Raw genomic sequence first — 17,532 nt, 5'->3', positions numbered from 1 at the left:
AGCAATCTTCACGGGGCATGGTACGAGGAGGTGCTCTGACAGTCTGTAAGTTTTTCATTTTGTAAAAGCAAAAGATGTAAAGAATTCATTATTTCCTTAATTTATTAAATTGGAAAATTGGTATTATAATATCTGCATTTCCTGTACATGGTATTGTCATGTATAGTATAGCTTGTGCTGAAATTTAGTAACAGTTGTGAAATAGATAATTAACAATATCATTAGGGCTTGGAGATGGCAAATTTAAGGTGTAAATTAATAGCTTGGGTATTTGTTTTCCCAGTACTTTTTTGGCTCATGTTTACAGCAGAGTAATGCTGCACTTTTCACATTTTATATCGGTTATTGTGGCATGTATTAAAGGGCTTCTCAAATCAACTACTTAAAATATGCACGCAATATCAACCGGCAATAAATGAGTGTGAAAAATAGCATTACTCGTTCGGTGCTACCTTATTGAAATTACAGAGAAGTTGAAAATGGAAAATGTGAAAGTTATGGCTCTATATTCTTAGAACAGCAAATGGAGATTTGATCATAATATATATATCCCGTAAGGTTTGGCAGCATTTACACAACGTTTTTCTATCAAGCCTCATTAATACTGAAAGGTGAAAAAGGGTGAAAGTAGAAAAGAAAAGAATTATTTGTTATATTTTCTCAAGAGACTAGAGACTTCTAAGTGATTCTGATGTAGATTGGAGTGTATTCCGATCTCATATGTTATTTCATGTTTTTGTCGTTTAAGTGTCGTGGCCGTCCGGAAGGCTATTGTCCCATCCAGACGGGCACCGTCCGTTTGTTTTATTTTTTAGCCAGCTTTATGTTGTTGTTTTATTAGGGTTAAGGTTTTGGGAGTTTTTATTTTGTTATTTTATTAGGTTTAGGGTTTTGGGGGTATTTATGTCATATTTTATCAGGTTTTAGGTTTTGGGCTATAAATATATGCTTATAGCCTCCAGAGAAAATGAGTTTATGTTGATTATTGATTTTGTTGAATAAGAAACCTTCGAGTTGAGCGTTCTTCTTTCTTTTCCTTCAAAACCTAGAGAGTATCTAGCTTTTGTCAAGAAGATTTCTTAGATCATTGTTAGAATTAAGATCTAGAACTATTTATCCGCTACTTATTGATGTTTTTCGCTACAGCCCAGTAAGTCACGCTGCATCAAATTCACTGAAAGGTGAGCTGTGATAGAAAAAGAATAAAAAATCTGCATTGTAATAGAAACACTTATAAACAGAAATAATAAGACGATCTACCTGACGTTTGAGCATTGAAGTTTCTCAATGGAAGGTTTGGCTGGATACGGATCCTCTCCATTTCAACTTTCTTAAAGAGTATCAATTTAGTGTAATTAAGAGGGTATATTAGTTGATTTCAAAAAATTAAAAAAAAGACGGTATATTTGTTTAGAACATTTTGTCCAAAAAACAAATGGACAATATTACCTTCCTAAATGCACTAAATGGATACTCTCCATTTCATTTCCGGTTTGGCTTGGGTCCAATTTTAATTGGAATTTGGCCCATTGGTTTTGGGACATGTGTCTCACAACATGAACAAAGACACGTATTTCAATTCTAACGGATCCAATGTGAATAAGACGATTTGCTTGACGCTTGAGCATCAAAGTTTCTTATTGGAGAATTTGACTTGGATCAAGTTCGGTTGGATTTGGGACTGTTGGTATTGAGATGTGTCCCATAACATGACATAACGGACATGTGTCACAATCTCAATGGATCTTGTTCTAACTGAAACTAAGCCCAAATTGTTGGAGTGCTAATCCACTATATGGGTTTTGCAAACCCGAGAGTTTGAATACTAGCCTTCTCTTCCGCACAACCCCAAAAATAAAACCCAACCCCTTTCCAATCCATTATTTGTGGGATCTATTAGCATCAAATCCTCCCATAGAGATGAGGCACTTATAAGAAAGATTACTCCAAAGCTTTAATGATAAAGGCAAATGAACCACACATCTAATTTTTTTAAGGACATAGTTTTCCTTCAAATTGGGATGGAAGAATTTTTTCCAACCTAATCTTTTATAATGACATGTGTCCTTTAAACATGTGAAAGTCACATGCTTTTTTAATAGTAGGGACAAACTTGGAAGAAGCTACATTTATATTTTTTAAACAATAATTAAATTTATTGAATAATTTATTAATTTCATTAATTACATTCTTTAATATTTTTATTCAATTTTTGTATAACTTTAATTTTTAAACTTGGCCCCTCTAAATCGAAATTCTGGCTCCGCCACTGATTGTTACACATAAAAGTAAAATAAAATAAAATAACAAGCATCAATTGTTACTCCAAGAAATGAACTTAAAACTGAGAATTTTTGTTTTGTTTTTTTTTTAAAAAATTGAAGTTGAATAAAATAAAAAATAGAACTTAAAAGGGAAGTTTATAATTGTGAAAAGAAATTATAAGAAAACAAAATTCGAACATCCTTTTCCGGTTTTCCCTCCTCACAAGATATGCATATGTACGTAGATTGAAAGTTAATTACAAGTTAGAAGTTAGAATCTATTACTTACTGCATTTACAAGTTATTGTTTTCCTTTTCTTGTCCAACTAGAAAGAAGTAATTACTTTGCACAAAATAATAGACTTTAGTGGTCCTTGCAATTCTTTTGCTCTTTTCATTAAGGAAGTTACTTGGCACATAGGATTGGAATTCTGCCAAATCTTTTGCTTTTGCCTCTACTATCCCAAAATCTAAAAGAGCTGACATTATCATTTGTATCTCATGATTATTTTACAATATATGTTGTTAATGTGGCGGTTCCAATCAATTAAAAAAAATTGATTGAGACCGACACTTGAACATTATTGAATAAAAATATTGTTTATAGCAAATAATGTGACTCCAAGAAGAGAAATAGAAGCTATTAATTTTTAAACAAGTGAAAGTAACTATAATTTAACTTCTTGTGTACCGGTGGATATATATACAAAACATGAAGCACCGACTATACTTTAAATCAATTTGATAGTTATCAAAATGGCTCACAAACTTTAAACCAATAATCGAATTTCCCTCATAATAAACAAACGACACTGTATCACATAAAATAAAAAACAAAACAGATTTTTTTTTTTTTTAAAAAAAAAAAATTAATAATAAAATAGAATTTGAAGAAAACAGATAGAACTTAAAAGAAAAAAAAAAAGTTAGAAAAGAAATAAGCAATAAAAAGTAGAATATACTTTCACCTCCTCACAAGATATATATGTTTGCTTAGCTTAGGAGTTAGAAGTTAGAATTACTCCATATACAAGTTATTTCTTTCTTTTTCTTTTTCTTCTTCAAACACTTTGCACGAAATCTTTAGCTTTTTTTTTTTTTTTTTTTTTTTTTCACCTGGGAAGTAACTTGACACAAAGGATTGGAATTTTTCCAATGCAAATCTTTAGCTTTTTTCACCGGCTGGGAATTTAATTACTTGGCACAAAGGATTGGAATTGGGGCAATGCAAATTTATACAAATCTATGAAAGATGAACATGAGACTTGGTCTTATTCCAAAGGTTTTTTTTTTAAAAAAAAAAAAAAAAAAATTAAAAAGGTAGATAAAAGTGATCATTTATAACTATTTTATTTGGACGTGACCATAATAGTACTTACTCAAAAGGAGCTGCTCAGAAAAAGCCAGACGAGTAAAGATAAGTAGAAATCTTGTCCAATTTCCCATTTCAAGGCCATCCAATAACAAGTCATTGTTACATACAAAAATAAAATAAAATAAAATAACAAGCAGCAATTGTTACTCCAAGAAAAGAACTTAAAACCGAGAATTTTGTTTTTTTTGTTTTTTTTAATTTAAGTCGAATAAAATAAAAAATAAAACTTTAAAGAGAAGTTCAGAATTGTGAAAAGAAATTATAAGCATACAAAATTCGAACATCTTTTTCCTTCCTCACAAGATATGCATACGTACGTAGATTGAAAGTAAATTAGAAGTTAGAACCTATAATTACTTAATTACTGCATTTACAAGTTATTTTTTTCCTTTTCTTTTTCAACTAGAAAGAAGTAATTACTTTGCACAAAATAATAGACTTTATGGTCCATGCAAATCTTTTGTTATTTTCACCAAGTAAGTTACGTGGCACATAGGATTGGAATTATGCCAAGTCTTTTGTTTTTGTCTCTACTATCCCAAAATCTAAAAGCCATGACAAAATATATACCTTACCAATAAATCAAAATTAGAATATATCCTTTCACATTTTCAAATGGTATATCTGTTTTCTTAGCTTAAAAGTTAGAAGTTGGAATTTATTACTTACTCTATAAACAAGTTATTTCTTTCTTTTTCTTTTTCCTCTTCTTCTTCAACTGGAAAGAAGTAACTTTACACAAAATAGTGGACTTCAATGGGCCATGGCCATGCAAATCTTTAGTTTTTTTCATCTGGGAAGTTACTTGGCATAAAAAATTGGAATTTTTCCAATGCAAATCTTTAGCTTTTTTCATTAGCTGGGGGAAGTTACTTGGCCTAAAGGATTGAAATTTGGGCAATGTAAATCTATCACAAATTTAAAAGAAATGACAAAATATATACCTTATAACTTACCACAACAATCCTTAAAAAGACAATTTGCTTCCGTTGTGGGATTGAACGCCAAGTCGAGACTTGGTCTTATTTCAAAGTTTTTTTTTTTTTTTCTTAAATTAAAAAATGTAGACAAATGAAATTAATTATGATTATTCTATTTGAAGGTAAGCACTTACTCACATGGAGCTGCTCAAGAGAAACGAGACAGTTAAAAGATAAGTAGAAATCTTGTCCAATTTCCCTCCGCAACGCCACCAAACACCTGCCATCAACCAGACATACTTTTTGGCACCCATAGATTTTCGCATTTTATATCACAAATTCCAATAATCTTAACTTGTCATTTATGTGGTCGTGTAAGAGTGGGATCCTCTAATAGAAATGGACTTTAGATATTATTTTTAAGAATGATATTTTCTGATGCAGAGATACACATAATAGAGGTGGAAAACATATTGCCGGATTTGATTTCATCATTGATTGTAATTAATTGTAGTCGAATCAAAACAGATTTTAATATATTTAAATATAATTTGATTTGATCTTGCATAACGTTTTGAATTCTCTCAAATTTCCTATAGATTGGGACCCTCTATATTGTAAATTCATCAATTGAATAAAAGCAAAGATGTAGTCCTTTAGGTATTATCTTATGAAAATAGGTCATAGACCAAATTACTTAGAATTTGTTGTCTCTATTTTCTTTTATTTATGCTATTGTCTTTATTTTTCCATTTGATTATGTTTTCTTTCATGTTATCAGAACTATAGGCTAACACCAATTTTTCAACGGTTGTATCGTCCCAACGAATCATATTCACTCCGTATAAATATTTTCTCCCTAATTTTCATCCACCTAAACCCAATTTTTTCTTTCATTCACTAATTAATTCGAATGCATAGACTAAGCATAACCTTTGAATGAAGCGTTGGTCATCCAGACCATTCATATGCTCTTGGTCTTTGAAATTTTTTTTTTTCCTTTTTGTTTTTCTAACCTTTTCCCAACGTTTAATAATCCTTGTGACGGATCAAGAGCAATACATATCAAAGGGAGATCAAGCGAACAGAACTCTAAGAAAAAAAAAAAAAAAAAACGCTAATTACACGTCTATATCACAGATTTTTCCTCCAAAAACTTGTAAATTTTAATAAATTATACAAAAAAGTGTCTGTAGTTCTAGAATAGGATATAGTAATTGATGATGTGATGTCAAATTCAGTTCAAGAAACCCATAAAAAAGAATTTACAACGTCTGATTTTTACCGCGACATAGAATGACAGTCTTATAGCAGCGTACTAAAAAATATAAATTAAATGAAAATAAAACAAATTTTTTTTAAAAAAATATATATATATGTGAGGAGGTGAAAGAATAAAAAAAAAAACAAGAACTTAATTAAAAGTAAAAATAAGAATTGTGAAAAGAAAGAAGCAATCAAAATTAGAATATCATTTCTCCTCCTTAGAAGATAATGTTTAGACGCACATAAAAGTTAGAATTTGTTAGTTACTCCATACACGTACACGTACAAGTTATTTCTTTTATTTTGCTTCTTCTTAATTTGTTCAATTGAAAAGCTAGAATTTAGTTTGCACAAAATAGTGGACTTGAGTGAGTGGGCCATGAAAAATCTTTTGCTTTAATTTATCACCTCGTTCAGAAGTTGCTTGGGAGAGAGGAATGGAATTGGGGGGGCAATTAATATTCCAAGAATATATCATAATATATAAATCAATACACACAATTAGGTGGCACAATATATATATACCACTTCATTCATAATTAACAAAAAACACAATTCATTTCTTTGCTCGTCGGTCTTCACCAATATTTTCCCTCCACCCTCCAGTACTCCACAACACAATTCCCATTCCTAACCACTTCCATCGATCTCCTTAATTAATTCTGTCAGCGTCTAAGTCTCGGATGATCGGATCGGATCCTAACTAACTATGACGTCAAAGATGAAGATCGAGATGGAGCAAGCCTTCAATGATTTGCTAGAAGAGGTCTATTGGAGGGGAGACGTGCGTGTAACAGAGGTGGGAAATGATGAGAAAGTTGATTGTGTGGTGTGCCAGAAACCGATATCAGCAGGTCCCGCTTTTATATGGGACAGCCTGTATAGCATCCTCTACTGTCACTTTTCATGCCTCAATGCACCCACCAATTACAAAGCCCTTCTTTTACACTTCGGCCTTCGGCATGAGCGCTTGATCTTCACTGAAGAAGTGAAAAGTGATGGCAAGGAGGACGTTCTTTGCTTGGGGTGCGAGAAGCCAGTTCTAGGTCCCGGATACAAATGCTCCACTTCCAATTGCAATTTACTCCTCCATAAATCATGCGTTGAGCTGTCTCCCCAGATACAACAACACCCATTCCACCCAAACCACACCCTTGTTCTTGTGGAGCCAGATAAAAAATATTGTAATGTTTGCGGTAAAAACTGCAATAGGTACCCCTTCTACCGTTGCAGTGAGTGCGATTTCAATCTTGATATCACATGTGCCGCCACCCGCCCGCAAATTAATTATAATATTGATGACTGCCAACACGCTTTCATCCCCTTCTTTCAAAATAACCACTTCACTTGTAAAGCTTGTGGTGAGGAAGCCAAGGAGTACTCAGTCTCCTTATGTAGCATTTGTCAGCTCTTGATTCATGGAAAATGTGCCCGATTTCCACGCATCATCTCAATTTCAAGACATGATCACTCTCTTGCTCTCACCTATTCTCTTCAAGTCAAAGAGCACTTGGACAGCAACGTACTCTGTAGATTTTGCTATCGAAAGGTGAAGACAGAGTATGCCGCTTATTATTGTCAGGAGTGTGAGTGTGGTTACGTGGCTCACTTAGACTGTGCATTTGAAGATGTAGAAAGTGAAATTGTCATGTTCTTGCCTAAGAAATCCGTTGATTTAGTGACTAATGTTATGGAGGTTGAAGGCGTTGGGCAAATACGACATTTTAGCCATCAACATGATTTAATTCTTGGCAATGAAGAGCTCACAGATATTAAGTTTTGTGATGGTTGTATGGAATTCATCTCCACCCCGTTTTACAGTTGTATGCACTGCAAGTTCTTTCTCCACAGTAGATGTGCCCGACTACCAAGAAAGAAGCAACACATACTTCACCAACACCACCTCACCCTTGTCTCAAGGGTACCTTACGATAATGGATTGTTTTTGTGTGATGCTTGTAAAAATGAACGCGATGGCTTCGCCTATAGATGTGACGTGTGTAGTTTCAACCTTGACCTTCAATGTTGTTCAATCTCAGAAACCCTGAAACATGAAGGTCATCAACACTCCCTCTTCCTTGCTGTTAATTTTGATAAAAGATGTCATGTTTGCAATGCCACTGATTCCATGAAACCAGCTGGCATGTTTGTATGCACTAATTGCGATTTTGCCTTGGGTCTTGAATGTGCAACTCTTCCACTCATAGCTAGGCACAGATATGACGATCATCTCCTCAAGCTCACCTACATTGCTGAAGAACATTGTAAAGAATTCTATTGTTTAATTTGCGAAGAAAAGAGAGAGCCAAATCAATGGTTTTATTATTGTGCAGAATGCGACTTCCCTGCTCATCCCGAATGCGTTTTAGGAATATATCTATAAATTAAGTTCAGAAGTACTTTTGCAATCAAAGATGATCATCAACACCCTCTCACTTTTGTCTCAAAGACCGAGTCTTTCCCTCCATGTGATTCTTGTGGTAAGACTTTCGATGGCCGGTCGTGGAATGCACTCAATGCAAATTTAATGTCCACTTTTCTAGTTTGTGTGTAAGAGAAATAACTAACAAAGCCACTTCAAAGTGACGATTGGGAAAATGCAGCAACAGCCTTAAACTCACCCATGGTATGGAGATTTTAGAGTTTACTAGCTATCATGGAACTTTATCTCTTTCCTTACCTTAGAGGTTTGGTTATATCTTTAATTATTTAAGAGCTTGTCAATACTTATCGTGTATTGTGCTTATGTATATATATGGAGTTTGTTGATGTATGATATTAATGGGAATGATGTTTTTCACTTAGCATGTTTAAGAAGAGGGTTCTCTTGATTGTCAATGTTGCTTCAAAATAGTGTTCATATGTCAATGACAATTTAAAACCAGTCTCTATGTCAACGTGGGATTCTAATTGCAGCAAGAAATAAGCAACACCAAGTGAATAATCTCTAAAAGGACCTCAATAATATGCTCGAAAATCCTTTCAGGACCATCTTCTCTTTCAAAAGATAACTCCCTCAATATAAAGTTCCAGAACTAGCCATAAGAATGAACTGCCACATCAGTATTTATGACATCCCTTTGAATTTTATTTCATCAACAAATAGTACAATAAATCTAATAAATCTCCAGCTGAGTCATGACTCATTCTCCTAAAGATTTGACTTACATTACAATGATTTAACTTAAGAAATATAAAGAATTTTAGCTAATGATTAATGCTATTTAATAGATTGCTATCCAATTGTGGAAATAAAAATCAATCATTACATCAATACTGATTAAAAAAAAAAAAAATGAGGAGGAAAGTTATAAGTAGTTTTACTTATATATATCCTGGTCATACCATGGCGCTCAGTCAGCACCTAGAAACTGGAATGTTCATGGCACATTATTGGTGGTCCTATTTGAGAGTAACGTTTATTTGGATAAATTTTGTGCTTAATTAAATTGAAAGTAATGCTAGCTGTGTCAAAAATTATTAGCCCTAATTTTACTATAGAAATGTTAACATACTGTTGAAGTGCTCGGAGGTACTGTAGTAACGTCTTTTCCCTTTGCTGCATAATAGAAAGCAAAATGAACACAACATTATTACAAACTCACATAAAAGAATGATTTTTTGCCCGTGCACAAAGAAACATCCACGTTTGATTACAAATAGTGTGAGAGATGAAGCAAGCTTTGCCATTGCATTGCAACGGTATCAACCAGAGAGAAGCTAGAAAGGGCGAAAAAGAAAGGACACCTGTCTAGGTTTAGTGAAGGCAAGCAAAAAAGGAAAAGAGAAAAAAGAAAAACCAACAATCCTGCTCTCTGCGGAGAATGTATAACCTTTTCCTTTACGTTTACCCTTGCTCTTTCTTCTCTGTCATGTTGCAGGACACCTCATGAACCTCCGTGATGGGCATAGAGTACCGACCGATAAATGGCAGAAACGTGCAGGAAGAAGATAAGCAGTATAAGGAGATCATCCAAGAGTCCAACTATTCCCAATATTCCTGTAGTACAGTTGATAGATTATATCACCTTAATTCAGTTACCAAAACATGTTCACCACAAGAATTCAACAAATAAGATGTACAAGCAGTAGCAACATACCTTCTGGAATAATGTCAACCGGGCTGACAATGTAGACAGCACTTAGTATCATCTGTACATAAGAAACAGGGTAAGAACCTGTCCTTGAAATACAGACTAAGATTTAAAGCTCTGGCTATTAATAAAATCAAACTGAAAATTTGAGATGGTTAGTCAATAAAAAACACAATAACGTTAATATTATCAACCTAATGATTGAAAGAGTATAACTCCCAAAACTACAACATACACTGGGAATGTGGATACAGCTTATAACAACAAAAAACTGTATCTTTACATACCCGCCAGATGCAGCTACACTATGGCACACGCAGTTGCAAATGAAGCCCTAAAAGATTATTCGGCAATACAACAATAGAATATACCGTAATTAACACTTTTAGCATATTAATCATCGTAATGTAAAAATTGGCCTGCAAGATATATACGAATCATAACTCTTTGTTTCTAAAACCACACCCCCAATGTTTTCTGAATCTTCTTTAATATACTCCAATAAACCTTATTTTGTGGCCAAGCTCTGAAAATGTCAAAAGGGGGTAGCAATGAAGTCTACGAGGGAGACTAGGAAACCAAAACAAGGATGAGGTGGCCTTCAAGTATTGAAATCCCAACCCCAAGAGAACAGAAAATTTACCACAGAATTCTGCACAACCCAACAAACATTAGAAAAAGAAAAAAAAAAAAAAAATAGTGTTTTGGGGGGTTAGGCTGAGGAAGATTAGGCTTAAAGTTAATCTGGGGGTATGTGGACTAGAGGTGCAATCAACCACGCAAATGGAAGCCCTTCAGAAGTAACAGGAAGGAAAGGCAGGGCAGTCAAAGGTGAGTTTCAGGTTAATGACAATTACTGAGGGATCTTTGAAGAGATTCCATAGTTGAGTTCGAATAAGGTTATACTTGAGGAGGGTAAAGATGTTGGATTTGGTGTCTTTGAGTGATGAGATGTTCGAAACTCAAGGAGGGGATGGATAATAATTGGGTCATGAGAAGTGTCACAATCCCAACATCAACAAAGGATAAGGACAAGTGTATCACTAAGATAGGGGCCTGCTGACATCTACATGTGCAAGATCGTGGCCAAGGCATATACCTTAAGGCATAACCCCAACAGCATTGCCGTTGCTCAATCCCTCCAAACCACAACCCGTAAAGCATTCCCTATTAACTCAAACTTTGGGTCACTCTTAAGGTACATCACATTATTCAACAAGGATATGGTACTAAAATCAATGAATTTTTCATATCAGCTTTGATAAAATGGATCACAGAGCAAGTTGCATAATTTCTAGATGACAATGTTAAATGATATCCAGGACTTCAAAGATCCAGATTAATGCAATGTAATTAAAAATGCCACCTAAGGTAATAGTAACAAACTGTGCAGCTTGTACGCCAAATTAACAGATAATAATGCTATCGCTGCCGCTGCTGCAGCTGATGATGATGAGTGATGACATAAGTATGGATCTAAAAGAATTGAAAGATGCTGCCACACTTGTTTGTATGTCTATGTTGTTCACTTAACTGCTATATAGACACGGGCTCTAATAACAAGAGGAAGAGATCGTCGAGGATCCATCAGTTCTCGTAACAACCTTCGGAGATAAAATGGAAGGTCCTGCATTCTCTGTTGAAAGAAAACATCTTTCATATGTCAATTCACAGAGACCCATTGCAGGGTCCCAAGATATGAATGCAATTGTATATGAGAATAATATGTTAGAAATGATGCTAGCCTATTTAAAAGATTTTGTGGACATGATTCTATATACCTGAATGAGACCATTGGTATGCCCACTAAAAAGGCGATTGTATGTTTCCACCTTTCCTAGAATCTCGGCAACCTCAGGGTCATGACGACGTCTTAATGAAGCCTCTCCAGGAACCAACAAGGAAATTTGACGACGACATAGGGGGCATCTACATGGCTGAATTGCTGACCCATGATCCCAAACAAGCATAATACAATTGCCTGAACACAAAGAGACAGCAAATTAACTACCTGATTACCCTAATGTTTTTTGCAAAAGACATCATTATCCAAGCACCCTCTCAATCTTGCATAGTTCTTCAAGCAGAAGTATTTATCTTATTACATATTTCAAGTAAATTTATCTTAAAATATTTTAGACTGACAGTCCTAGGTTTTCACGGGTTGAGAGTAAAATCACGGGTTCAATTCTATTCAGGTGTGTAAGTTGTATTTACTTATCAAAAATATATATATTTCTAGGTTAGTAAATTCTTACAGTGTGTCGGGAACCATTTTCTTTAAGATCTATCCTTACATTGATATAATTTCACATCAGTGCAATTAGAATGAAAATAACACATAAATATCAGTGCAATTAGAGTGAAAATAAAACATAAATAGATAAAAACAATTTTTTCAGACATGTTATACCCAACTTCATTCAGTAAGCAAATATAAAATCTGAACCTGATACCCAAACAAAGATAGAAATCATCAATAGCAAGATAATTTTGCATGGGATTCATATCGTAAAGCAATTCAACTGTAATTTGGCTTAAGATATTCAGTACTTTCTCACTGTCAATCATCTCAATTTCAAAGAAATGATCAAGCTTTAACGGCGTAGTCGCTAATCTTCATCATACATGACCTACCCATCTCAAAAGACTTCATCTTAGCCAAGAATATACATATATCCACTTTTACCTATACAAATCTCAAGAAATTTAGTAAAATGACACTCGAATTCAATGTTAAAGGCCCGTTTATGGTATAAGCGTCGTGTTTGGCTGCGGATAAAATGGAGAAAGACAGAATAACAGAGAAATCTTGCTGATTAAGTTTCCAATGAGTCTTTTTGTGGTAGGCATTCCAGTTTTCTATTGGGAAAAAAAGAAACTTGATTTTCTGAGATTGTCCCAGTAATCAAACAAAGAAGAAGAAGAAGAAGAAGAAGAAAGGCACCGCAGAACCAGTGGGAGCAATTGGCTTGACAAGGAGTGTTGAAGTTGCCATGGCACACCGAACAGCAATCGTTCGCCGGAGGACCGTCCATCTCTCCGTCTCTGTCACTTTCTCACTCTCTCCCCTATAGACACTATGCTGATGTATATTGGCTCCGTTTGGTAAATGTTCCAATTTCTTTCTTTTTTAAAGTCAACTTCTCAATTTTTTTTTTTTTCAAATTAACCACTTTTTATTACTATTCAAATAAAAAAAATTTACCACAAAACATAATATTTTTACTTAAATTAAATATATAAGCAATGAAAAAAAAAATTATGTTTTTATCATACAAGTATCTCACAATGTATAAGTGATCATCCCGGCCAATGTTCGAATTCTTTTTGTTCTCACAACTATAAAAGTTAGTATAACTGTTATGCCTTCGTAATGAGATAAAATTATGATTTCTAACAATAATAGCAATTCATTTATTTCCAATTTTTTTTTAGTTTTTCCAGTGAATTGCGGTTTTTTCATATACCCCATTTGTCTGAGTTGGTAGTGGGTCAGCAAAAAATTTATTTAGACATTTAAATTGTATATGCACTCTCTCACGTTAATTTTACCTAAATTTAACTCCAAAACCTAATGGTATAAATGACATTGCAAATTTTTTTAAGTTTGCTATGGTCAACTAGTAGCTAACATTAGGCACATCCTATCTTCTATGATTGAGTGGCAAATTGCCTATATTAAGGAGAAGGGAATGCAACTGCATATGAATTGGCTAAAGCTGTAGTTCGGCATGTCATAGATGAGATTTGGATGGAGAATATCCCAAATTAAATTTATGATACTGTTTTGTTAGAGCAAATGCTCTATGTTTTTTATCCGCTATCTATATTGAAGATTTCTTTGAAAAAAAAAAAGGGGGCTAAATTGAGAGTTTTTAAGTTTAAATTAAATTGCTATATTTTGTCTGAAATTAAAAATTAAAAAAAAAATGCAATTTTCTCTCTCTTATTTATCATTTACGATCTCAGTTTAAAAAAAATTTTGAATTCATTTATTTTTCTTCCTGACACTTTTTTTAAACTTCTTTTAAAATTTAATAATAGGAAGGCGGCGTCAATGGATAATTTGAACTGGTCTCTTCATGGTTAAAATGGATAATCCATGGTTTACCCATTAAAGTTAGGGTACGGGTCTGGACGAACTCTTGGGTACCCGACATGGAAGGACTGACGGGTACGGGCGCAACTTTGCCGCGCCCTTTTTCAGAAAGAAAAAGGGTCTGAAACACTTGTGCTTACCCTAAACCCAAAGACCAGGAAAACAGAAAAATAGAGGAAAAAGAAAAATCAAAGGAATCTGTGTGGTAATCTCTCTCTCTCTCTCTCTCTCTCATGTGGATAAGTTTGGCTGATTGACACAACCATCTGAATGCCTCTTCTGTCTCTTTAAGAGGTTATTTTATTCGTAGTATTTTTCACTGTGTTGGATCTGAAGTTGTTTGATTCATTTGTTTCTTGATTGCAGTATCTAGGCTTGGAGGGACATGACATAATTCATGTCTGCTATCTCACACTCTCCAGGGCTTTGTAAGTAAGAATCATTTACCTGTAACTTTAATTTTCTTTTTTGTTACTTGATTTGAGTTAATTTTGTTGGATATAGTTGGACATGCTAAATCTCAGTTTGGTTGCTGAGATGTAGTGGATAAAAGAGGAAAATGCAACTTCAAATCGTGGGTTTTCGGGTTTTTTAACTTTTTTGCACAATCAAGAAACCCTCTTGGCCAATAGGTGTATCAGGCTTGGTTGAGTGGAGGTTTTTGTTTTCTCAAATACCCAAAATGAAAAACTTAAAATTTGATTCCTGAAGTATTGTACTGCTATTTTTCTATTATCTAAAGCCTCTTTAATGGAAAGATTGTTTTTTTTTCTCAAGGAATTTTGGAGCATTAGCATTGGGAAGGTTATTGAAATCTCGATTGAACTTTCCTCACAAGTGTCCAATTAGGCAGATACGAATGGCAAATACCCACAATTCTATCCTAAATGGCGGCAACAGTGAGTCAAGAGGTGCCTTGATTGTTCTAGAAGGCTTGGATCGTAGTGGGAAGACCTCACAGTCTAGTAGACTACTCACATACTTGGAGGGACTGGGGCATTCGGCTGAATTATGGAGGTTTCCTGACAGAAGTACGAATGTTGGGCAAATGATATCTTCATACCTTTCCAACAATTCACAATTGGATGATCACACTATCCATCTTCTTTTTAGCGCTAATCGTTGGGAGAAGAGGTTCGTTATGTTATTTGTATGCAGCATGCTGTGTTCTGGTTTGACAGATTTTGTATATAAGCTGAAATTCCTTGTTTCTTCTAATAGTAGTTCCTTGCTTGTTCTATTTCTTCGTATAAGAGAAAAAAAAAATCTTTGAAACATTAATTATTGGGACAAAAAATTTAGTGATTGTGCATAAGCACGACTTTTACAGTTGTTGGACTTACCCGTAATGCATACACAGATCATTGATGGAAACTAAACTGAAGACAGGAACCATCCTCATTGTCGACCGTTATTCTTATTCTGGGGTGGCTTTCTCGTCTGCCAAAGGACTTGACATTGAATGGTGTAAGGTGAAGACATGGTTCTGACCGTTCCTGAGTGGAGCATATGTTCATCTTCTTTTTAAGAATGAGGTCTTTTCTTTTTGTTTTTTTGCAGGCTCCAGAGATTGGGTTGCCGGCTCCAGATCTGGTAGTTTATCTTGACATACAGCCAGAGGTAAGTTGTAGTTGCCATTATGTTGATTGTTATAAACTTATAATTAAAGAAAGTAAACATCAACGACTTCAGCCATATTATCATCATGTTTTTCTTTGAGTTTTATAGGTAGCTTGATTTCTTCAAACGTTGTTTGAGGCATGAAATTGTCCCTGCCTGAGAGCTGGTTAACTTCTTCAAAGGATTTCAACGTGTTCTTTTTTGTCTAATCTGTATTTTGGGACACATGCCCCTTTTTGCAATAATGTGCTTCATAAATGCAGACAGATTATGGACTGCCAATACCACCTCACCCCTCTGAAGAAAAGGGGCATGTGTCCCAAAATACATGGATTATGTGCCCTTATATGCAAGGAATTTATGAACCCAAATCAACTGACTTCTATGATTCTGTGAAATTGGATGACTATCCATTGGGCCACTGTGTTAAAGACTGGTTTTGCATTTGTATGATGTTGTAGGAAATGACTGTACTGAATGGTTGGTTTATATTAAAATAGTGCTTGATGTGCCTTAGCAATTGTAGAGATAGCATAGTACTTCTGTTAATGAAGTAATAGACATTGCATTAAGGTATAATACTATTGGAAGATGAACCTGATACACACAGAGATGCACTTATGTGCCCCTTTTATATACTTACATCCATAAATTCATACCCTTCTATAGTGTGTGCACACACATTCATGTACAAAGACTTGCATACTTCTAGGACTGAGAAGTCTTTCCAAAATCTTCAGAAAGCTGCCGAGAGAGGAGGATATGGTGCTGAGAGATATGAGCAGCTCGAGTTCCAGAGGAAAGTTGCACATTGCTATCAGTCTCTCCATGATGCCTCCTGGAAGGTAATTTTATGTTTCATCCGGTGATATTTTGTAAATAGAGAAGCTGCATATTCTGGTTCATGGTTATGATGCTCTTTGGTGGGAGGCCCCTCGCCTGCAACGACCTAGAACAAAACCATTCATCATTGAGTAATGCTATTTAGTAGACTATTATACGACTGTCATACAATTGAGATGATGTGATAATGAAAATTAGTCTTTTTTTTTTACGAGTGCTTATCTAAGGGCTAATTTACACTATCACATCTAGTTGTATGGCAATCGTCTACTAAATAACATTACTCTTCAGGAATAGCTGTTTAGTTTTGCAGTATAGCTCTATATTACATTTCTGCTTTTCTTAAACTTGTTGCCCAAAACAAACTCACTTGTACTCCATGATGGTAACACAGCTAAGCTAGAGTTTTGTTGATTGATTTTCACTTTGCATTATCTTTTTTTCATTTCTTTAATCTATATATTAAAGAATGCTAGAATATTGGGTTTAGCACTTACTCCATCTAAGTTATGTTGTTCATTGATTCCCATCAATTTTACTCTTGGAGTTTTCTTCATCTTTAATTTATATTTTTATTGACGGAAAAAAGGGGGGGAGCAGCTATGGGCTGAGATAAACATGTATATTCCCATTTGATTGCAGATAATTGATGCCTGCCAACCCATAGAAGATATCGAGAAACACCTGCAAGAGAGTGTATTGGATTGTGTCATGACATGTCAGAAAGGCAAACCCCTTTCCTACCTCTGGTCAAGTTAATTCTTCCTCTTTTTTGTTCTTTCCTTTTTTTGTGATTTTTTCCCTTTACACAAGGGATTCTGCATATGTATCTCTGCAGATTTGTTTTAGTAGTTCTGAACATCGTGGTATGGTTTTAAATTTAGTTGTGTTTTTAATCAGTTTCAGGCCTCATCTTCTAACAAACTGAGGTCTATGTATCTAAATAGTTAGGATCAATTACAGCAACTCTCTTGAGGTTTGGGAAATGCCAGATTTTTACCTTTCATTTTCAGAAATGACACTCTTTCTTCATTTGACTGCTATTTTT

General features: G+C 34.5%; 3 protein-coding genes across 4 annotated transcripts; 2 read left to right on the top strand and 1 right to left on the bottom strand.

The window, feature by feature from the left end:
- The first annotated feature begins 6,534 nt into the window (after nucleotides 1-6,534).
- On the top strand, nucleotides 6,535-8,208 carry LOC132189456 (uncharacterized). Its single transcript, XM_059604194.1, has one exon. The coding sequence runs from the start codon at nucleotides 6,535-6,537 to the stop codon at nucleotides 8,206-8,208; it is 1,674 nt and encodes a 557-aa protein (XP_059460177.1).
- Nucleotides 8,209-9,404: 1,196 nt separating this feature from the next.
- LOC132189255 (uncharacterized) lies at nucleotides 9,405-13,011 on the bottom strand. 2 transcript variants are annotated; one of them, XM_059603908.1, is made up of 5 exons: nucleotides 12,867-13,011; nucleotides 11,701-11,900; nucleotides 11,454-11,555; nucleotides 9,926-9,977; nucleotides 9,405-9,825 (listed from the first exon to the last, which is right to left on the bottom strand). In XM_059603908.1, the coding sequence occupies exons 1-5, from the start codon at nucleotides 12,955-12,957 to the stop codon at nucleotides 9,713-9,715; spliced, it is 558 nt and encodes a 185-aa protein (XP_059459891.1). In that variant the 5' UTR covers nucleotides 12,958-13,011; the 3' UTR covers nucleotides 9,405-9,712. The 2 variants fall into 2 exon arrangements, with proteins under 2 accessions (XP_059459891.1, XP_059459892.1); XM_059603909.1 differs by having other exon boundaries at nucleotides 11,454-11,546.
- Nucleotides 13,012-14,060: 1,049 nt separating this feature from the next.
- LOC132189717 (thymidylate kinase-like) lies at nucleotides 14,061-17,521 on the top strand. The gene is made up of 7 exons (XM_059604494.1): nucleotides 14,061-14,226; nucleotides 14,388-14,453; nucleotides 14,799-15,155; nucleotides 15,382-15,493; nucleotides 15,582-15,641; nucleotides 16,382-16,486; nucleotides 17,127-17,521. The coding sequence occupies exons 2-7, from the start codon at nucleotides 14,419-14,421 to the stop codon at nucleotides 17,241-17,243; spliced, it is 786 nt and encodes a 261-aa protein (XP_059460477.1). The 5' UTR covers nucleotides 14,061-14,226; nucleotides 14,388-14,418; the 3' UTR covers nucleotides 17,244-17,521.
- Nucleotides 17,522-17,532: the final 11 nt, after the last annotated feature.

This window comes from Corylus avellana, chromosome ca8 (genome assembly GCF_901000735.1).
Source record: "Corylus avellana chromosome ca8, CavTom2PMs-1.0".
NCBI classification, from domain to species: Eukaryota; Viridiplantae; Streptophyta; class Magnoliopsida; order Fagales; family Betulaceae; genus Corylus; species Corylus avellana.
Note: the sequence above shows the minus strand (reverse complement) of the source record. Positions and strands in the feature narration are given on the sequence as shown.